At 36.1% G+C, this 21,127-nt stretch overlaps 4 protein-coding genes across 7 annotated transcripts; 3 read left to right on the forward strand and 1 right to left on the reverse strand.

Moving 5' to 3' along the window:
* Window positions 1-326: 326 nt before the first annotated feature.
* Window positions 327-6,177, forward strand: LOC110844040 (protein lines). 2 transcript variants are annotated; one of them, XM_022090149.2, is made up of 7 exons: window positions 327-1,580; window positions 1,779-2,035; window positions 2,139-2,402; window positions 2,502-2,708; window positions 2,778-3,299; window positions 3,397-4,134; window positions 4,229-6,177. In XM_022090149.2, exons 5-7 carry the CDS (start codon window positions 3,085-3,087, stop codon window positions 5,655-5,657), a joined length of 2,382 nt encoding a protein of 793 aa, XP_021945841.1. In that variant the 5' UTR covers window positions 327-1,580; window positions 1,779-2,035; window positions 2,139-2,402; window positions 2,502-2,708; window positions 2,778-3,084; the 3' UTR covers window positions 5,658-6,177. The 2 variants fall into 2 exon arrangements, with proteins under 2 accessions (XP_021945841.1, XP_021945842.1); XM_022090150.2 differs by lacking the exon at window positions 1,779-2,035.
* Window positions 6,178-6,386: 209 nt separating this feature from the next.
* On the forward strand, window positions 6,387-13,094 carry LOC110845338 (C-1-tetrahydrofolate synthase, cytoplasmic). The gene is made up of 24 exons (XM_022091739.2): window positions 6,387-6,699; window positions 7,246-7,540; window positions 7,624-7,718; window positions 7,828-7,869; window positions 7,957-8,018; window positions 8,151-8,287; window positions 8,393-8,488; window positions 8,594-8,735; window positions 8,806-8,864; window positions 9,134-9,186; window positions 9,270-9,413; window positions 9,556-9,637; window positions 10,104-10,277; window positions 10,346-10,482; window positions 10,574-10,788; window positions 10,884-10,985; window positions 11,070-11,085; window positions 11,142-11,188; window positions 11,391-11,561; window positions 11,638-11,749; window positions 11,818-11,916; window positions 12,001-12,149; window positions 12,237-12,340; window positions 12,462-13,094. The coding sequence occupies exons 1-24, from the start codon at window positions 6,564-6,566 to the stop codon at window positions 12,988-12,990; spliced, it is 3,198 nt and encodes a 1,065-aa protein (XP_021947431.1). The 5' UTR covers window positions 6,387-6,563; the 3' UTR covers window positions 12,991-13,094.
* A 4-nt stretch (window positions 13,095-13,098) lies between these two features.
* Window positions 13,099-15,214, reverse strand: LOC110845339 (activating signal cointegrator 1). The gene is made up of 8 exons (XM_022091740.2): window positions 14,977-15,214; window positions 14,711-14,829; window positions 14,300-14,624; window positions 14,081-14,214; window positions 13,858-14,012; window positions 13,652-13,776; window positions 13,384-13,572; window positions 13,099-13,315 (listed from the first exon to the last, which is right to left on the reverse strand). Exons 1-8 carry the CDS (start codon window positions 15,041-15,043, stop codon window positions 13,257-13,259), a joined length of 1,173 nt encoding a protein of 390 aa, XP_021947432.1. The 5' UTR covers window positions 15,044-15,214; the 3' UTR covers window positions 13,099-13,256.
* Window positions 15,215-15,381: 167 nt separating this feature from the next.
* On the forward strand, window positions 15,382-21,126 carry LOC110845160 (poly(A) polymerase type 3). Of its 3 annotated transcripts, none has more exons than XM_022091528.2 (17): window positions 15,382-16,304; window positions 16,400-16,774; window positions 16,860-16,913; window positions 16,995-17,130; window positions 17,225-17,304; window positions 17,376-17,526; window positions 17,616-17,666; window positions 17,801-18,091; window positions 18,182-18,266; window positions 18,363-18,628; window positions 18,713-18,831; window positions 18,917-18,997; window positions 19,086-19,163; window positions 19,236-19,334; window positions 19,415-20,385; window positions 20,474-20,585; window positions 20,672-21,126. In XM_022091528.2, exons 2-15 carry the CDS (start codon window positions 16,442-16,444, stop codon window positions 19,427-19,429), a joined length of 1,839 nt encoding a protein of 612 aa, XP_021947220.1. In that variant the 5' UTR covers window positions 15,382-16,304; window positions 16,400-16,441; the 3' UTR covers window positions 19,430-20,385; window positions 20,474-20,585; window positions 20,672-21,126. The 3 variants fall into 3 exon arrangements, with proteins under 3 accessions (XP_021947220.1, XP_021947219.1, XP_021947221.1); XM_022091529.2 differs by having other exon boundaries at window positions 15,383-16,304; window positions 19,236-19,322; XM_022091527.2 differs by having other exon boundaries at window positions 19,236-20,385.
* The last annotated feature ends 1 nt before the right edge of the window (window position 21,127 follows it).

Below are 21,127 nucleotides of genomic sequence, written 5' to 3' on the forward strand. Positions count from 1 at the left end.
AGCAACTCTGTGTGGTTGGATGTATGTTTCTTTTAGGTGGTTTGGAACAAGTTGTTGAAGATGTGCTGGCCACTACGGTATGTCGGTCGGTATACCTCGAACCAACTTTATTTCTATGAACAAAAAACTTGCCAGAGACGAAATCTTATGAGAAATCTTGCATGAAAAGAGCCCATAAGCACCAACCAAGAAATAAGAACCAACCCCAGCCAAGCAAAAGCAACCCTTATTCTTCTTGTCTTCCTGTTATATCCGCTCATCTTCTTTCGGAATCCCCCAACTTTACCTTCGTTCTTCCTTAAATCTCAATTCCCATGATCTCTGATCAGTTTTCTCCTAGCGGAGCCATGGACCATCATCTTTGGTCCACAGGGTGCTGCACATGGAATTGGATTGGAATTATAAGCCTACTTTTTAACCCAGCTATGTAGCTACCTTTGGCTTTGTGGGATGTGCGGTACTGTTTATTCCTTTTTTTGTGCACGTACCTAAACCCACCACCCATCAGGCAAAGTTGATATGTCAAAAAAGTTACCCTTCGCCCTTCATTCACAAGACCAAAGGGCTGTTGTTATTATCTACCTACACTGTTCCAAGGGAGTAAAGTTGGCGTGGCTTGGGGTTTGGCTGGATCGCGTAGGTTACGCTGACCTTAACCAAAAAATCTGAACTGAAATCTTCAGTCGGTTTCAAAGGAGCAAGAACGCTTCAATATAAGAAGAAGATCTTTGTGTCTCGGAATATTACGAAATATTTTGAAATTAATTCTTAACATCATCTCATTGGACCAGGTCGGTTGTGATTAAGAAGTCGGGAACATACAACTTATCGTGATCCTGATACAATTACCACGCATTTTTATTTTTTCATTGACTCATAAGAAATACTCGGTGGGGAACAATGGGTTGTGCCACTAGTGTCTCAGTTATATTGACACCGACCGATAAATAAACATGTCAAATTCATTCATTTTTGTTCTTCATCATAATATTTGATTTGTCTCACTCACCAACTGTACGTGGTGTAAATAATTGAATAAATCTCATCAAATTCTGACGTCCCATTCAGTCAAATGGAACACAAAAGCTCCCACACCATGTTCAGGAATGTGTAACTTCCGTAAATGTAAAGATAAGCAAACATCATGAAACTCCACAATTCACGATTTTATGACGCGTTTGACTACGGGGAAAGTGCAACCCTTGACTGAAGGGAAAATTCAAACGAAAGGAATTTGATTTGGATTTTCCACAACACAGCAAAATTCAAGAAGAAGTTTAAGTTCAAAGTGCAATTTAAATTAGTAATTGTTAATTGTCATTATCATTATCAGTAGTTAGCTGTATTATCTAAGCATGTGAGACAAGGAGCCAACTGAGAGAACCAGGGTTGGAGTGAGAAGTTAAATTACTTTGGGAGGCTGCTACTAAATTGTGAAATTGTTAATCAGAATTTGTGAATGTGAGTGAACTGCCATTTTTTGGTCACAGTTAAAAAGAACGGAATGAAAATCTTTGGATGGCAAGTGACCGTGTCAAACACAAACATTGCAGTCACTGTGGGAGCAGTACTTGGAGGAGGTAAGTTGCGCGTTGACTTCCTCTATTTCATTTAAATTGCATTGCTTATATTTCAATATTTCACAATTTGAATTTTCTACTCACTTCACTATTATAATAAAATTAATCGTAATTGCAATATAATTAGTCTGATACTTGCCTGAACTTTAACTTTTGTCCTTACTTAAGATGTTCTTTATTTTTCCTTTCGATATGTAGGTGCGTGCTATGCTATTGTCAAGTATTTGCTAGGTTCAAGCTCTCGGAGATCGAGAAGACCAAGACTCAAGGGCGGAGGCGACGGGGAGCCTGACCTCCACCTGATATCATATTTAGAACAAGAATACGGAAATTTCAGACAAGTTTGCTTGGAAGCTGATCCCATTGGGGCAAGCTATTTACATGAACTTCCTGACAATTTCTTCGCTTTTCCACAAAATTTTCTCAAATTTATTTCAAATTTCGTCTCTGAACACGTAATAAAATTCTTCTTAGCATCGAAACATAATTGATGATGATGATATTAATCCTATAAAATAAGTTCAGAGGTAATGTTATTTTGCTTATTATAATTTTCAGACTAAGCGATATCTACAAGCTCTAGTTGTGGGCAGTAGAACTGGATACCTGGTTTTCGCATTGGGAACCATTTTCGAAGAGGTCAAGGGCGTGGAAGCATCATTTTCTCAAGTTGTGACATGCTATCAATTCCAAAATTTTACGACCGTAACTCACAGTTTTCCAGCAGAAGGTGCATATAAAGAATTGCCAAGAACTTTCAAGTCTCCAATCACATCTACTGGTCCATTTCCTCTCAAACGGTCGGGGGATATACGGAAAAAGGTAAGCTACGCTTTAAACGAGCGGAGCTCTTATCCGCAATTATTCTCAACCCCACAATTCTCAGTCAGGCCGAATATTTCAACCCAAGTTTTATTTCAGAACAAAGAAAATATAGAATTTGACAATGTGGACTTGGATGAACAGACTTTGACTTACCTTGGAAAGTTTCAAGTTGTTGTTTTACAAAACTGTTTAGAAGACTTGGATGATCCTTTAACATTTATAGCATCCCTAAAAAATATTGTCCTTGAAGGTGGATTTCTTATAATATCGGCGGATTATAATTGGAATACAAAATTCGACAATGTAAGTGTAACATTTTTTATTCTAGAAGTAATTCTTTTAAAATTAATCAATCACTATCTATTTTTTCAGTCCCTGGACTTGTCGGATTCAAATAGCTTTGATCTTTTGAAACGCATTTTAAAGGACGAATTTGAGTTCAAGGAAGCAAAGAATATTCCAGAAATAATTTGTGAATCTACCAGATCGTGTCACATTCGCTACAATCATGTCACAGCGTGGATGCGAACTAGTTCCTGAATTAGTAGTAATAAACTAAGGGTTTTGTGGAAATAAACTCTAAATTATTATACGAACTGTGAAAACTAAAAATGTGACAATCTTCCTTAAAAAGTTAGTGAGTGCGTTGAGGTGCATCGTGTATAAAATAGATATCAAGATGGAAGGTCCTGCTCTAAAGCGACCAAAGCTTCAGTTGGCGGACTTGACGCCAAAAGACTGGAACTTGTGGTCACATAATTTAGAAATTTTACAACAACATCTTCCCAATGGATGTTTATGCAACGTTGGAATCCTAGAATTACAGCGACCTATATTTCCACCAAATGAACAAGTGGCATCAAGTTGTTCCGTAGATATTCGATTTCTTCGCGAGTAAGTAATTTTCTTGATATGATGGTTTAGACTTGACTTTGTATGATCATAAAGCATAATTTTATTATTTATTTATTTATTGTATTTTGTCTTGCAGTTACTCGTTGCAGTTTATCAGTACAATTCATATGTTAATTGACACAGCGCTCAAACAACAGTTTAACGGGTTTATTTGCAAGAAGATCCTAGACATGTCATCCGAACTATCCATGGATGAAGGGAGTTGGGAAATGCTAATAGGATGTCTTGATTCAACGGATAAATTTGTGACAGCTGCCACTTCCAAGTGTTTAGTTTCATTATTAATGTGGACACGACTTCCAAACTTAAATGAAATAATTGACGAGTTATTTAATAATGTTATGATTACAACGGATAATCCTTTAAAATTAACACATATACTTGACGTTATTAGAGGAGTAGTAGAGTACAAATATATTAGTGAACCACCTATATTTCTCCAAGAGAATGATGATGACTACAACAATTCTAATTCTTGTAATGCTGACGATGATGGAGGAAAAGGCAGCTTAAAGTCGTCGGATGTGACAATGACAGACGTATCACAATCAAAATCCACCACCTTTCCATCAGAGTCAACAAGTTCAGCAGCATTGCAAGCTTACCAATTACGTGCAAGTTGTCCTAAAGTAGAAGTTGATACCGAAATTATTGAGAATGAGGTGAAAACATTATGTGTCAAAGCCTTAGAGAACTGGTGGACAAGACTGTTAACTAAATTCCAAATTATGATGGCACATTTTGAACCTGCAAATGAATCTCCTATTGTAACCTTTTTGGAATTATGGCTTGGAATTATATCAGGAGATAATAGGTAAGCGGCCACAATTTAACAGATTAATTTAATTTTTAGTAACGCATGAAAGCTGATGAAATTATAATAATATCATGCTTTTTTTGTTTTGCAGCATAAGCGTAATTGATACAAAACATTACTATTTGCATTTGGAAGCATTTGTGCCCCTCTTAAATCCAAATTCACCTCCAATAATATGGTCGAAACTAACCGATGTTTTCAACGAAGTCCTGTGTTATGGCAGAACTCTTGCACTCCAAGATGTCCCAAGCGAAGAGCCATGCGATTTGGCTCATCTAATTATCCGTTGCGTCAGAAGTCGACAGTTTCTTCAGGGGATTCCATTCACGAGAGAATTTTCTGGGTTTGGTGGTAGTTCCTGTGTTGGACCTGTTGATTGGGAGTGCAAGAGTGAAAGTCATACAATTCGGGACAAAACATGTATAATACCCCCAGTATCTACAGCGTCTCTTCTTCTGCCACATCCATCTTCATCAATCCTTGATCACAACGGTATTCCATTATCATCCAAGTCCTTAGCAGAAACAGAACAATCGTCGTCGTCGCCGTCCTCCTCCTCCTCCTCCACTACTTCTTGTTCTACTTATACACCTGTATCATCTACCCTTGCTTCCTGTTCAACAACAGAAACTACAATTGTAAATCCTACGTCTTTCAGTCCCGTAGCATCATCAAGTAACAGCACAGCAACTCTACAGCAAAACCAAAGAATACCTTTAAAACCAAAACGAGCTTTGCCAATTTCTCAAACAATATATATCGGGCCATCAATAAATGCTGTTCAGCTTGACGAATCCTTTGATGCAACATTTGGGAATCGGCCGCTCTTACAAAAAGTGGTCCTACTCGTCCTAAAAAGTGTCGCAGTTACAGTTCAAGAAACCCGTGTTGATGATATTGACAGTGATGAAGAGGGAACGTCGTCGATGGATGAAACAATTCATTCGGGGTCAGAATCTGAAGTTAACGACATGGCATTTGTTGAAAATTCGATCCGTGATGTCTTTCGAGAGTTGGATTTATACGTAAAATCTGTCCAACCATTCCATCCTGCTGCCCCACTTGGAGAGTGGATCATCAAGCTTTTCGTCGATCAAGACGATGCGTTAATTGAAGCTATGATGTGCACATTGGACTCTTATCGTGGGTTCCATGAGAAAATGGAAATTCCTGCAGATTTTAAGGAATCTTTTCATCCTGTCAAAACTTTTGTAGCCCTGCTCGGTGAAATTTCAAATGACAATACAGTTATCTTGGATTGGTTAAGAGGAGCTGAGACTCCTCATTTTCTCACGTACTTTCTCTACTTTCTAAAATTTGTGTTCAAAAATTGGTCAGAATTTGTATCCAGTTGTGGTCGGGACTTGGAAAACACGATGAGTGTCCTTATTCGCCTCCGAATGAGTGTGGGTAGACTTACAGAAAGGGGTTTGTGGCCGTACAATATTAATCCAGTGCTCAGGTTATTAGAAAGGTGCGAAGGACTGTATGAGAATGATAGTAGTAATAGCAGTAGCTGAGTAGTAGCATCCTGTAGTGAAATCATTATATAGTGCAAAAATTGTATTTTCTGAGTATGAATAAATATATAATGTTTAGCAAATTAGTCTTACGCCATTACTTGCCTTCCTGAATAAATATGCTTTGTGCGTTGTATTATTCATACAGACTTACTATTAAGAATGAATTATTTGTGGTATGTAATGTGTAAACATTTTTTGTTACTTTTGATGATGTACCACTAATATTTAGACGAAATGACAAGTTATTCAATTTGCAGTTTATCGAGTGCATTGTTAAAAATATGTGTTACCGAACAATATTATTCCCTGTCTGTCATGTACTTGTTATTACTAAAAATAATTTAGCCTAAGTATTGATTCATTTTGTGTAACCGGTGTCATCAACCTTGAACCTACCTCATTTATCACCAATGATTGATGATTGGGTTTTCCAAATCATATTTTTGTATTGTTACTTGTTACGATGAAGAATTTAGAAAAAATGCAGACTGAAGAAATAAATAAGATTGGTCATTAATTTCTTCATAATTTTTTCACATACATTAGCACACGAAATCATTCATCATTATCATATTTAATAATGACCAAACGGACAATATTAAAATATTTGTGCATGGTGAATTCAGTGAGGAGAAAGTTGAAAAAATCATACGCTGAACTTTCTTCTGGAAAACAACTCGTTCTCATTGTGCATTGAGTCTGTGTGTTGTTTGGCTGGATCATCCAGGTGCGAAAACCGGGATCATGTATTGCATATTGCATCATATGCACGAGGTTTTGCACGTTTTGCTCATTTGACATTTTATTTCACTCTTCATTGTTTTAATTCAAATCATATTCACCTAAGTAATCATTGTTGAAACCTGTGACGAGTGAGGTTTGGCTATCTTCTTCGTTGATTGAATGAGCACTGGGGGATTAAATTTTAATAAACATAAAATATTATGGCGATGGATTGTTCAATTAACGCAACGTGTTTCTCAACCCAATCGTATCCATGCTTATCAATCGGTCCAGCATATCATTTCTGGAGAAGAGCGTAAGTTCTAAGAAGATATTTTAACAGAATAAACATACAATAAAAGTCAATCAAATCAGTTGACTCCTCAAATGTGACAGCATGACTTAAATTGATCAATAATCACAAGACATGTTATCGTTTATCGAGTCATCATTTGCTCTCAATTCGTAAATAACATGGTAATACAAAATTAGTATGTACGAATATTAATACGCACTGCATCAATGGAAAGAAAAAATGATACTCATTGTAATTGTAAGGGAATATGTGCCTTCTAATATTGAAATGCTTGTTTGTCAAACTTCAACCAAATAACTTTAACTAAAACCACGTTCAATCAGTATTTAGCAAGTCACAAGTCACTGTTTGTCTCTCGTTATTAATGTAAGAAAGCCAACTGGTTGGTTTAGTTTACGTCTTTATCTGCTCATGTAAATTGAGAATTTAAGCTCCTATCCAGTTGCAAGGATTTAGATTTGAGAAGGACTTGTTTTTAACTAACCCTCATATAATAATCATGTGATATCTGATATCTGCTTACACAAATATATTGATATACAACAGGAAGGTTGGCCTTGGACGTGGACAACAACCAGTTCTGGAAGTGTCAAAGAATACCAAGTCATTCGAGTTGCCTCCTCCTCCAAACTTGTCATCATCATCATCATCCTAGATCGTCTTATAATTGGCTGAATACCCGTTGGCTGAAAGAAATTTCCTTAAAAAGAAGACCTTATAATAATTCCAGATCAATTTCTAGCTATTCTACTTTCCAAACAGAATACTCGGCTGTAGACAACACAAAATACTACAAAGCGAAAATGTCTGCTCAGCTTATTTCCGGGACTGAAGTCTCAAAGTAAGCAAAATGTTTTTTTAAATTAGTATTTGCATGTTTTTGTTTGAGCCCCTGATAGTTTAGTAAAGAATTACCTTACGCAGGGAGATTCAACAACAACTAGCTGAAGAGGTGACGCGCATGAAAGAAATTGATCCCAACTTTCTTCCTGGTCTCGCAATTGTTCAAGTCGGTGGACGTGAGTTGCAAATAAAGTTTTAAATATAAATTTAACTTCACAAAAAAATTGCACACCAAAACAAAAATTTACAGTACAATGCATTTGAATTACTGACTTTATTTTTCAGGCGAAGATTCGAATGTCTACATAAGAATGAAGATTAAGGCTGGTGAGTTTAATGGTTTAATCTGTAACGCCTAGCCATATATTTGTTTAATGTTCCTTACTCAAATTGATTTTATCGTAAATTGTTTAGCTACAACAATTGGAATGAAGGCTGAACATGTAAAACTACCAAGGACTATAACCGAAATCGAGGTAAGTCAACGAATTTGAACAAATCTTAACCAAACTGGGTCATTGCATATATCTAACTAAAACCATGAATGCACATAAGTTAGACTAATCCTAAGAACGGTGCTTGCATTACGATTTTGTTGTGTAATGCAGTTACTGGAAGAGTTGGACAAACTTAACAAGGACCCCAATATTCATGGAATTATCGTGCAAATGCCATTGGATGCTGATAACCCAATTGACTCTCATCGCGTGACTGACGCTGTTGATGCATCTAAAGATGTTGATGGGTAAGATTTACACCTCCTTACCATCTTCGTGCATATATTGGTTGACTGTGCAGCTGGCATTATCGACCATTTAACTTGATATTACCATTTTGTATGTTTTTACAGTCTGTGTACTGTCAATGAGGGTCGTGTGGCTATTGGTGATCTGAAGTCTGGATTTATGCCGTGCACGCCTTACGGATGCATTGAATTGATCAAAAGGTATTTTTTATGGAAAGTTTTACCAAACCAAACTGAATTTCGTACATAAATACGTTGGATAACCAACGTACGCACCTATCTACACTACTTCATGGATAATTTTAGGACTGGCGTTCCTATCCAAGGCGCAAAAGCAGTTGTTCTTGGCCGTAGTAAAATTGTTGGCACTCCTGTAGCTGAATTGCTAAAGTGGCACGATGCAACTGTGACTGTTTGTCATTCTAAAACTAAAAATCTTGCTGACGAGGTAAATTTAACTTAATTCAATTAAGAGTTGAGAATTAATAAGTATTGTTTTCTAATTAAACAAACTATAGGTACGGCAAGCAGACATAGTGGTTGTTGGCATTGGGAAACCTGAATTGGTGAAAGGCAGGTGAGGTTGTCTAGATTAGATGCATACATAAGGTTGCGAATTGATAGTCGTATTACTTAAATAATTATAAATTTAAATGGCAAAAAGAAAGCAAAATCTCTCTAGTATGAACATATTTACATCTATGTATTGTATTGTAATACTGGACGAGGCGGAAGTACGAACAGAACGATTACATACGCTTTAGTTAAAATGACGCTGCTTCTGATCTCACATTTAATTCCGGCTGTTATGATAATATACTCAGATTTATTAATTTTTACTTGCAGTTGGGTGAAACCTGGAGCAGTTGTTATAGACTGTGGGATTAATTCAATTCCTGGTGAGCTATGGTTTGGAATTACTTATGACGGACTACAGTATGGTTATGCGTCACACTTTATGATTTTTAATTTCTCCATACAGATCCTACCAAAAAGTCAGGCCAACGATTAGTTGGGGATGTAGACTTTGCGGAAGTCAGTCAAGTAGCGGGATACATTACTCCTGTTCCAGGAGGCGTGGGACCAATGACGGTTTGCATGTTGATGAAAAACACTGTTATTTCGGGCAAGTGTGACGTATTATTAAATACTTTACTCGGCATTGCAAAGATTTGTATAAATAAATCTTAATCATTTTCAAGGGTTGTATTAATAGTAAAGGGTGACTCGTCTTACCTTTTATCTAATTTTTTGTGTTTTCGTTTCAGCTGGAAAGTCTTTAGCATTGCAAAAAGGGATCAAGTGGAATTTTTCACCAATTCCACTGAAAACAGCTACCCCCGTTCCGAGGTAACTTATACTTACCTTCAAAGCAGTTCTCGCCGGCTTGCTGTTGTAATTCGTTTGCCAATGTGGCTATCTCTTAAATAATCGTGTATTTCTGTCTCTCTCTGTATAAGTAAGTATGTAAAAGGTCTGACACACTCTGTGAACTTTTCATTCTCTCAGCCAACGGGTCTGTATTATTTAAAATTTGTATCTAGTATAATAAATTATTTTTGGCAATAAATAAAGCATGAAACTAAATTTCACACATATGCTGCTTCGTCAACTAATATTTCTAAGAATTATTCTTTATGCCATCATTATTGCAATATTGCATTGTCTCTGTCCAAACTGTATTGGAACATTTTGGGTACTTATTTTATTTTGGGTATTTCTACTTACCTTTGGCATAAAAGTGTTTTTTTTAAATTTTGTCACACTCTGTCTGGTCATAATTGCGTCATCAACCATTGAAAGTGTGTACTTTTAGTGACATCCAAATATCTCGAAGTCAAAGGCCCAAGAACATTACGGTATTAGCTTCTGAAATTGGCTTAAACCAAGACGAGCTGGAATTGTATGGGAATAAGAAAGCAAAGTTGTCCCTGAGCATTATCGAACGTCTCAAATCTGTCAAGGATGGGAAATACATTGTGGTTGCAGGGTAATTTTTAAATGATTCATTCATCAGGTTAAATAAGAACCTTAATCTAACGTGAATTCATGTATAAGGATAACTCCAACATCATATGGCGAAGGAAAGAGTACAACCACCGTTGGTCTGGTCCAAGCTCTTGGTTCACATTTGGGGAAAAATGTATTTGCCTGCCTACGCCAACCTTCTCAGGGACCAACATTTGGAATCAAGGGTACAATTGCATTACAACTTAATTAATTGCACCTTATTTTTGAAAGTCAAAGTCACACATGTAAGGACATTTCTGAAATGTTGTACATTAGGTGGGGCAGCCGGCGGAGGGTATTCGCAGGTGATTCCGATGGAAGATTTCAATTTACACTTGACCGGCGACATCCACGCTATTACTGCCGCAAACAACTTACTTGCGGCACAGATTGATGCACGAATGTTTCATGAGGCGACCCAATCCGACAAAGCGTTGTTCTCTCGGTTGGTGCCCCAAAAAGATTCCACCAGGATATTTTCCCAAATTCAGGTATGTACACACTTCAACAAATCAGTTTTGGATTTGTTAAATAGATACGATAGGCAGAGGTTTTATTAGCATTTCTTGGGTATGCAAATATGCAGCTTAAACGTTTGAATCGGTTGGGAATCACGAAAACGGATCCAAACAGCCTTACGGCGGATGAAATTACAAAATTTGTGAGGTTAAATATCGATCCAGAAACGGTAATTTCATACATTAGTAACACAATTACTTGCATAATGTAAGTTGCATGTTAATATCAGTATAACATAGTTGCATGTTTGCAGATTACATGGAATCGAGGTATCCTATAATTTAACCAAATTGCGAATAAATATTTAAACCTGACATTTTTGCAGTTATTGATACAAATGACCGATTTTTGCGCAAAATTACTATTGGACAGGTAATATTAATTAAGTACTATCGTATTTATTATAAAAGCGTAATAAAATTAGACCATGGAAGAGAGAAATCATAGTAGACAATATCCAACTATTTAATTTGTATGCTTAATACTGAAGGTAGTTAGAAGATACTTCAATCAAACGACGCCAAAAGCTCTTTTCGTATGATAAATGACGACTAAAAGTAAAGTTCTTTTTCAGTCTGCCACAGAAAATGGACATGACCGTGTAACCCAGTTTAATATTACCGTTGCCAGTGAGATCATGGCCGTCTTAGCGTTGACCACTAGTATGAGAGACATGCAGGAACGACTTGGAAAAATGGTCGTTGCATCTGACAAAGATGGGCATCCTGTTAGTGCTGATGATTTGGTAAATGATAACTGAAAACAAATATCTCTGAGAATATCCTGGCAGTAGCAATTACCAATATGTGTTATGTGCGTAGGGCATAACTGGTGGCCTGGCCGTTCTAATGAAGGACGCTATTCGACCGACGCTAATGCAAACATTAGAGGGAAATCCAGTCCTTGTGCATGGGGGGCCATTCGCCAACATAGGTTTTGCAAAACAAATAGCATATATCTAATCTATATAAATAAATAGCAGTATATTATTAAATAAATAGCTCATGGAAATAGCAGCATAATAGCTGACAAAATCGCTTTAAAGTTGGTTGGACCGGAAGGATATGTCGTCACTGAGGCTGGGTTTGGGGCTGATATTGGTAATTTTTTAAATTGATTACATCTTAAGTTAGATAATTGTGGTATGCATATTAATTTCAATAAATAAATTAACTGACTGATAGGGATGGAGAAATTCATGAACATCAAGTCTCGATATTCGGGATTAACACCATCTGCAGCAGTAATAGTAGCTACCGTGAGGGCATTAAAAATGCATGGGGGTGGTCCAACTGTAACGGCTGGAATGCAGATTCCCGAAGCATACAACAAGGTCGAATTAACTACATATTCTACCAATGCCTCATTTCGTGGCGTGGTTTCACGCTTAAATTGCTAATTCAGTAAATTAAACTTGCAGGAGTCTTTGGAATTGGTAGAAGCTGGATTTGCTAACCTCCAACAGCAAATTGAAAGTGCTAGGAAATTTGGAGTTCAAGTTGTAGTAGGCATCAATCGTTTCAAGTAAGTCTCACAGTAACAACATGGCAGCGTTTTCCAGTATGACCATGTCTTCTCAAGAAAATTATTTTGAAATGTTATTTTCTGAAAATAACATCTCAAAATGCTTTAAAAATTTGAATAGGACGGATACGGATGCGGAACTAAAATTGATACGAGATTTGTCCATTCGTTGTGGTGCGTTTGATGCTGTTGTTGCAGAACATTGGGCTAAAGGTGGAGCCGGAGCTGTAGACTTGGGAAATGCCATTATAAAGGCTTGTGGACAACCCGTCAATTTCAATTTTCTATACCCCCTTACCATGTCTTTGGAGGATAAAATCAGAACAATTGCTCAAGAGATTTATGGTGCGAAGGACATTGAATTATCGGAACTCGCCAAGAAACGGATTGAGACCTACACCCGGCAAGGGTTTGGACATTTGCCGATTTGCATGGCTAAAACTCATTTGAGCTTGAGTCACGACCCTAATCTTAAAGGAGCTCCGAAAGGGTTTATTTTGCCAATTCGAGATGTGTCGGCAAGTGTGGGGGCAGGCTTTATCATTCCAATTGTTGGACAGATGTCCATGATGCCAGGACTGCCAACGCGTCCATGTTTTTACGACGTCACTTTGGATCCCGAGACTGAATTGGTTGATGGGCTATTTTAACTCGTCCCCATTGATGGCATGTCACAAATTAGTATACTTGTAAATAATCAACTATATGTGTCTCCAATAAAATTGAAACAAAAAGTTTAATTTTTTACGAGGCATATGTAGAGCTCCTTGTTGAAACGCTTTCTTTATTATCGTTGCACACAAGTCTGACAACGTGTAGTGAACAAAACCCAAACTTATTTAATAACCTTATTTAATTAATAAATATTTAATTTTTAATTTAAGTTTTTCGGCGATTTTTGCTGCTGTTTTTATTTTCAACTTTTCTTCTCCAGTATCTTTTTGGCTGCTTGATGAATATGTTGCTCTAATTTATCTAAAAAACAAGTTTAAATATAAGAAATACTTTACATTTTCCACACTATTGTTAAAATTGTTGCCTACAAATTTTTAGTTTTCCATCCATGGGCAATTTTACAGAAAGCATTTGCGGGTTTGCTAGCACAAAAACATATGGATCTTCTACTTCTCCATTTGGATACAACTCGAGATACTCCTCTTGAGGGACACAATCAACCAAATCAACACATCCAACTAAACATCCCACTGGAAAGGTTTCCGGAAAATCAATATCTGAAATGAAATGGTACAGCCAAATTTATTAATACCAGATTAATAATCTAATTTTAGCACTCGAAGTTTTTATACACACCTTCTCCAACAATATTTCTGTAAACGGCTTTAACTTGATCAAGATGATCTTGAGTGGGAACTTTTTTAGTTGCATGAATCCATAGTCTTCCTCTTATTGGTGTGTACCACGTACGACCTTCAAATCTGAAATTAATTTTCATTAATTACATTGCATATATATTTTTTGATGACATAAAACTTGTATTTGATTTAAATTAAACTAACGATTTAATTCCTTCCACAATCAAGGAAGCAAACGGTTGAGAAACGGAAAGGCAGTTGCCAGAATCCACCATTTCTTGCAATTCTGAATCTTGAATGCGATAACTCCACAGTATTGGCGATTCTTTATTGCTCGATTTTTCAAGTGTACCCACAAACTGAAATAAAGTGAATATGTTTAATATCAATCAATTTCTCCTCTCGTTGAGTTTAATACGCTAATTACCTTTGGCTCAATTTTAATTTTTACATCGTCTTCATGTTCTGTATTCTTTGGTTCCTTCGTCTTGGTGGTTGATATTTTCATTGAGTCAAACTCGGGAATGCTAACTTCGGAAACTTGTTCAATAACTCGGCGACCTTTATAAGAAACAATCAAAAATAGTAATATGTAAAACTAAACCCATCAAATCAACCAAATGTAAATGATAGGGTATATATTTACCGGCTAAATCAATTGTTACTTGGACTCGTCTTTTAAGTCTGTTTTTGGAATCCATGTACGCTTGTTTTCTCTCAGTTAAAACTTGCTTTTCTTCTTCTGACAACCATGGACTTTCTACCGCAAAATAGTCAGATTGATCATCAATCACTCTAGTTCTCCGTACACTATTTCGATCATATTCTAAAAGCTTTTCTTTCTGCTCTTGTGCCAGTCTTTTTCTTTCTTCGTCCATAGGTTTTGGAAGTTTATTATATTTGTTCAGCAAATACTGAGCATCTTTTGAGCTTCCGGAAAGGACTTTTGCCCTCTCCGCTTTCCCCATCACCTGTTAACACGGACAGAAAATCTAAATTTAATCTTACTGACCCAACATTACGTGAGATGGAAGGTAAAGATTTAAACAATAATTACAATTTCCCCACAAAAGAAGCAGGGACCAGCACCTTCTTGAATACAGACTATCCTCCCACAAGATAAGCAATTATTAACCAGGGTATGCTTCACAGCTTGACACTCGCATCGTTCCCTGCCTACAAAAAATAAACAAATTGAACCATTCGACATATTATACATCGATCGATCTTCAAATAAGTTCTGTATTATTGATTAAGAATTATAATCAAAGCCGACCTTATCCAGTGCAAATTTTAAAGCATAATGTTATAATTTATAATTACCCGGTAACAATGGGTTTTCGCATCCCTTAGCACTTATGCTTACAAACTTTGTCTTCTTTGGAGGCATACTGTTTTTATGACGTGTGTTTTATCAAATGTTTTAAAATATGAAAATCGTTGACAGACGATTTACACACATGCAAATTTTACCCCTTCTTCTGGTTCCCTCGTGAACGGCACATGACCAAGTGTTGCTTGTGTTATTTTCAGAATTCTGAGAATACCACAAATAAAGCATTTGTTGGTGGTGATGTTAGCGTGAGTGAGTTGTCGAGCGCCTTAGATCCCTTCAGACTTTCTCCCCCGGTCTTCCCCATGCTCACCACGCTCCTACTTCTGCTCTCGTTTTAGCTGACTGTGCTGAAAAAAAGCCTGCACTTTGCTTGCTCCGCTCTCTCTCTCGCTGCTCGATGGTCACACGGTTTCGTCACTCATTCATCCTCCTTCCTCACACAACCATTATTTTACATTTAGCTAATTGCAGGACAGACAGGACATTAAATTTTTGCATAATTTTGATAACTAGTTAATTAGACTTTATTCGATTACTAACCTACTGAATTAGCATAAAACAGGTAGGATCTATTCTAAATATCTCGTTGTTTTTGATGGCCACCGCACGTCCTAGTATTAATTTTTAGAGATTTGCAATAAGATTTTAATGATTGATTGATGGACACGGAATTTTAAGAACTTAAGTAGTTAACTAATTAAATGTGAACGACCGACATACCACATAGTTTGTTGCTGTTAAATTGCTTGCTCAACGAAATTTTCAAGATAAAGTAAACATCCAAATTTTATTGGAGGGAGGATTCTCGATCAAATACTTTTGTGAATTATTTTTTGACTTAAACGACGTGCATTTATTAGCTAAATTTTGTACTTAATTTGTAATTTACTTAGATTTAGTTCGATATTCGTGTACTACAATTATTATTAATTGGAAAGTACTACGCGCAGTAGGACCTAGACAAGCTCATTCGATTTAACAGTGCAGTTTCAATTCGCAAATCGTAAAATCACTTGTTACTTAATAAAAATAACAACTAATTTTACTAAAGTTAAGGATAAGACTTAGATAATTAGGATTTATGAATAACTATAAACAACATAACGAATAACGATGAAATCATAATACGAAGGAACGGATTGAATATATTGAAATACAATTTATCAACTTATCAACGACCAGAAAATAATAGTAGTTTAATTGAGAAAATATACTCGGTTGTTCAGTCGATCAATTGGCGTTGATTATTATTACTGAGCTGTACCGCCGTTGAAACCATGCTGATTGTTAGTTAGACAAAAAGATAACGACAGTGGTAAGTTAATTTATTTAGATTTGCTTAGTTTAATTTGCTATTAGGTAAAGTTAATTGAACCCAACTTGTTTTTAAACATGAATTTCTGTTTGCAGTTCAATTTTTGCATATTGGTAATATTATTGGTGACTTGCTCCATGCGCCTACCAAATTCGCCAAACGTTCAACTTGAAACAGCTATTGTTACCCCAACGGAAAAATCAATCAGCATAAACATGGAGACTGATGGTGGATCAGGGGGATTTACCAGCTCGGGTATGACATCCGCAATAAGCACCGCCGGACCAAAGGAAATTGACTTGAAGCTGACCAAGGACTTGGAAGAGGCGCTGAAACCTCATGCAGTTTTCGAATCCGTAGAGGAGATGACACATAGGATGGAAATCCTCAGCAAGTTGGACTTTCTTGTCAAGAACTGGGTGCGTGACATTAGTGTCCAGAAAAACATTCCTCCTTCAGTCGCAGAACATGTAATTAAAGTTAAACAATTATATAAACTATTACCAATGTTTTATTACGATTGTTTTTACTTAATATGCATATCTGTTCTTCCAGCTTGGAGGAAAAATCTATACATTTGGGTCCTATCGCTTAGGCGTTCACAACAAAGTAAGTATTTTAACTTATTTTTGATATAAAAGTAAGGTCAACGAACTAACTTTTTTCCCCTCTTTTCTTTGTAAATTCTAGGGCGCTGATATTGACGCCCTTTGTGTTGTTCCACGCCACATTCAGAGGACGGATTATTTCACATCCTTTTTCGAATTACTGAAACAGCAATCAGAAGTGTCTGACCTACGAGCTGTCGAGGAAGCCTTTGTGCCAGGTACACATTTCTTCTTTATCAGTTATTAAATATATGCGTATAATTCCGTAATATGTAATGACCCACTAATTATTTTATTGTTTGTTGTTTGCAGTTATTAAAATGTCTTTTGATAATATTGAAATTGATATGTTGTTTGCTCGTCTGGCATCCAAAGAAGTTCCAGATGATATGGTATGTTTTTGTTTGTAATGTGCTATTATTCTTGTGCAGTACCGGAGAATATGATGCTTTATTTTATGCAGGAATTAATGGATGATAGTATTTTGAAAAATCTTGACCAAAAATGTGTTCGGAGTTTGAATGGGTGTCGAGTTACCGATGAAATCTTGCGCCTTGTTCCAAACATTGACAGTTTCAGACTTGCGTTGAGGGCAATTAAACTGTGGGCAAAAAGTAAGTCATTTCTTGAAATTAGATTATAGATAAATTTACATGCCTAGCGTATACATCACATTGACTTTTGTTTTTCTCCTTACCTGTAGAAAGTGGAATATACAGCAACGTTCTTGGATATCTTGGTGGCGTGTCTTGGGGTAAGAGCCAATTTTATTTATCAACCCACATTACAGTCTGCACTATTGCAAATTTATATACCCATCGCTATTCTCCATTAGTGTATTTTATCAATGATGTATGATTCTTAGTAATTGTAATTACTTATTTTCAGCTATGCTTGTCGCACGCACCTGTCAATTATATCCCAACGCTACAGCATCTACAGTGGTTCAAAAATTTTTCCTCGTATTCTCTCAATGGAAATGGCCACATCCTGTATTACTTAAACCAATGGAGCCTGCCAGTAGCAATGCGTTAGGATTTCCTGTCTGGGACCCTCGGGTCACCGTATCAGACCGCTATCACTTGATGCCCATAATAACTCCTGCGTACCCTCAACAGAATTCCACATTCAATACGTCCGAGTCCACCCGTCAGGTTATGGCTGATCAATTCAACAGAGGTGAATATTAAATATGACGACTTTAGATGAATTCGTTTATAGTTGATTGTACTCTTATTGTTATCATTGCAATGTTTGATTGTTGTGTAGGCCTTCAAGTCACAGAAGACATTCACCAAGGAAAGGCGACCTGGCAAAAGTTGTTTGAACCATGGCCATTCTTCAACAAATACAAGTAAGCTGCTTTTTAATTTTAGCCACCTTTTTCTAGGTTTGGTTCTGTTCGTCTCAATTAGCCTTAATTCTTTGTCTTTTTATCTTACAATTTTAGACATTACATCGCTTTGATTGCAAGCTCAAACTCTGAAGGCGAACAGCTCGAATGGTACGGCATGGTCGAATCAAAATTGAGACATTTGGTTGTCACGTTGGAACGAAATCCACATATCGAACTACCTCATATTTGGCCTACGTCGTACCCTTCAATCAGTGCTGAAGGCAAGCCAGTAACCCAGTGGTTTATTGGTCTCATATTTTCCAAAGTGGAAAACCTTAATGTGGATCTTACGTATGACATCCTAACATTCACAGAAACAGGTAAACTAAACAAGTTCCAAATGCAATACAATTTGTGTCCTCAATTTAACCATATTATAATATTCTTTTTATACGTTATTTTAGTAAAAAATCAGGCAGTCCACTTGAATTTATGGAAGGATGGAATGGAACTTGAAGCGAAGTATGTTAGACGAAAGGAATTAAACCAGTACTTGCCCCAATCCATTCTCAAAAAGAAAAAGGTATTCAAAGTTTTTTGTATTATAATGAAAACCGGATTCCTCGATTTACTAGAATCACCAAAATTTAACTCTCTAAAAATATTAGGAAGGAGAAGAGGGACAGAGAAAACGAAAAAAGTCCACGTCCGTAAGTGAAGACGCCAAGCGACAACGGTTAAATGATGATGTAATTTTTGCATTACCAATAATTAATGATATACTGCAAGTACTTGTATTTATTAAACAAATTAAAAACGTGTTTAATTTTATACCAGGCTAATGCCAGCGGAGTACAGGATTCAGATACGAGTATGAGTTTTTCACAAGAAAAGGAGACTGAAACATCAGCTTTGGTACAAACAAAGTTACATGCTTTTAGAACTAACGAGTTATTTATCAGAATTTTTTATTATTTTGATTAACAGTTAGAAGACTCGATTGCTGAAGCCGAAAATGGTAATCATACTGCTTCACCTCCCTCAACCGCTGCAACAGTTCGAAAAAATGGCGAGGTAATTAAGAATGTAAAGGAACATGCATTCATACATAAATTTATGAGTAGCAAGTTCCTTCGGTGAAATAAGAATATCAAATATCGGGACAGGTCCTCACCGTGTAAATATTGGCGAAAAGATGGTATGTCGACGTGATTTCTATAACTTAAGAATACTTCGCCTTCATTCAAGACGGGACGCTATCACTACTGATACATTCATCGTTATCCAGATGAAAGTGAAGTTTATATATAAAAAATGCACACTATTAACTACATCTAAATAACGATTTTTCGACGTGGGATTCTTTTCACAAGAAAATCAATGGTGCTTCTATCAACTGATAGTTTAACAACAGTTTGACAAAATGTCGAGTGAGTTTTTTCAGTTGATTGAATATCTTCTGCTAACGCATTGCTACTGGGTTTTTGCCAAAAGCGAAGAAACTGTTTATTCTTGAGTTATAAATGAATTATATGCAGTGACTGAAGCATGACCTATATTTATGTTTTTAAGTCACCTAAAAATGTTATAATTATCATTGAACGGTCAAAACAAAAAACATCAACGATAAAAAAGGCTGTATTAGTAGTATTCTCGTTTAATTTTTCCAATAGATTGTACTGCCTACCTTATAATTATATTTATGTTTGAAAATGAATGTGTACACCTAAATTGATTGCATTCCGATTTAAATGAGTGGGTTGCTACTTATGAATTCCCTTTGTTAATTTATGATATTACTGAACAACAATAATGGTGCGATAGTAATAATTTACTCTTGCTGTATATGTTATTGTTTAATTGACTCTAGTTTGTTGATTGTAGTTTGTATTATTTACTATTTGACTTGTATTATGTTTATTTATGTAGTTAATATCAGTGTACTTAAGTAAGAGCGTCCAACCAAACGAATGTATGAACTACGGTATGCCAGCTCTCGTCCTTAGTATATAAACCTAGAAGTATTCCAAAAATTTACAAAAACAAAAAACAAAACCCATAAAAACCAAAAAAAAAGAAGAAAACAATCATTGTGCAGTTACTGCAACAACTCCCATAACAGCTTTTAGCTGATAAGGTGAGAAGTATACATTTATATATTGTACCAACAAAGTCTTCTACCTGTTGATTAATTCTAAAATTTTCTTTAAATATCGTAATTAAAGGTGCATGCTGGACCGGAAATGTACCAGAAGAAGGAATGAAGGGATTGTCCCTCCTTGCTCCATAGAATGTATGGCATGAATCCGCAGCACTTGATGACGTTATAACTTTCCAGTACGAAATACTGCACACAACATGTTTATTACCATAAATATAAATTGCTAGTAAATTGTACGCGTTATGTATTTGGTCACTTTCAGTAACTGCTTGCGTGTGATGTTCAATTCCTGACGAAGTCAATGGTTTGGAAACATAGACCTGGACGTATGGAGTGGAGATGAAACGCAGCTATTAAATTAAGCGTATCCTTTCTTTTTAAAATGCAAACAAACTTTCTGAGACACGTTCTTTTGCTTCATACGGACAGCACAAATGTACAAGAGGATACACCACGGTTATGTTGTATATGGTATATTTTTTAAACTTACACAACAATTGACGTTATTTAATTTGAATTTGAGATGAATCGGTCTTTTAAATGAGGCTGATTCTAATCTAATTAAATTCCCGATGCTTGACTTTAATTTATTTATTGCTGCGGAACGATTTATAGATTGACTTAAATTAGAAATATTAACTAATCACATGTTATGTTGTTTAAAAGATACAGAAGCCAGGTAAGTAATGGAAAAGAAAAATAAAGAAATCCATTTTAC

This window comes from Folsomia candida, unplaced genomic scaffold (genome assembly GCF_002217175.1).
Source record: "Folsomia candida strain VU population unplaced genomic scaffold, ASM221717v1 Fcan01_Sc002, whole genome shotgun sequence".
Taxonomy (NCBI): Eukaryota; Metazoa; Arthropoda; class Collembola; order Entomobryomorpha; family Isotomidae; genus Folsomia; species Folsomia candida.

Excerpts from the sequence above, each read along its gene's own strand:
- LOC110844040 (XM_022090149.2), top strand. The coding sequence starts at position 3,085 with ATGGAAGGTCCTGCTCTAAAGCGACCAAAGCTTCAGTTGGCGGACTTG. Across the intron at positions 3,300-3,396 it reads GATATTCGATTTCTTCGCGA|TTACTCGTTGCAGTTTATCA; the intron begins GTAAGTAATTTT and ends TTTGTCTTGCAG. Across the intron at positions 4,135-4,228 it reads ATTATATCAGGAGATAATAG|CATAAGCGTAATTGATACAA; the intron begins GTAAGCGGCCAC and ends TTTGTTTTGCAG.
- LOC110845338 (XM_022091739.2), top strand. The coding sequence starts at position 6,564 with ATGAGCACTGGGGGATTAAATTTTAATAAACATAAAATATTATGGCGA. Across the intron at positions 7,870-7,956 it reads AAGAATGAAGATTAAGGCTG|CTACAACAATTGGAATGAAG; the intron begins GTGAGTTTAATG and ends TAAATTGTTTAG. Across the intron at positions 11,562-11,637 it reads CTGTTAGTGCTGATGATTTG|GGCATAACTGGTGGCCTGGC; the intron begins GTAAATGATAAC and ends TTATGTGCGTAG.
- LOC110845339 (XM_022091740.2), bottom strand. The coding sequence starts at position 15,043 with ATGCCTCCAAAGAAGACAAAGTTTGTAAGCATAAGTGCTAAGGGATGC. Across the intron at positions 14,013-14,080 it reads AAATTAAAATTGAGCCAAAG|TTTGTGGGTACACTTGAAAA; the intron begins GTAATTAGCGTA and ends ACTTTATTTCAG. Across the intron at positions 13,573-13,651 it reads CAGAAATATTGTTGGAGAAG|ATATTGATTTTCCGGAAACC; the intron begins GTGTGTATAAAA and ends ATTTCATTTCAG.
- LOC110845160 (XM_022091527.2), top strand. The coding sequence starts at position 16,442 with ATGCGCCTACCAAATTCGCCAAACGTTCAACTTGAAACAGCTATTGTT. Across the intron at positions 17,131-17,224 it reads CGAGGAAGCCTTTGTGCCAG|TTATTAAAATGTCTTTTGAT; the intron begins GTACACATTTCT and ends TGTTGTTTGCAG. Across the intron at positions 18,267-18,362 it reads CCATTCTTCAACAAATACAA|ACATTACATCGCTTTGATTG; the intron begins GTAAGCTGCTTT and ends TTACAATTTTAG.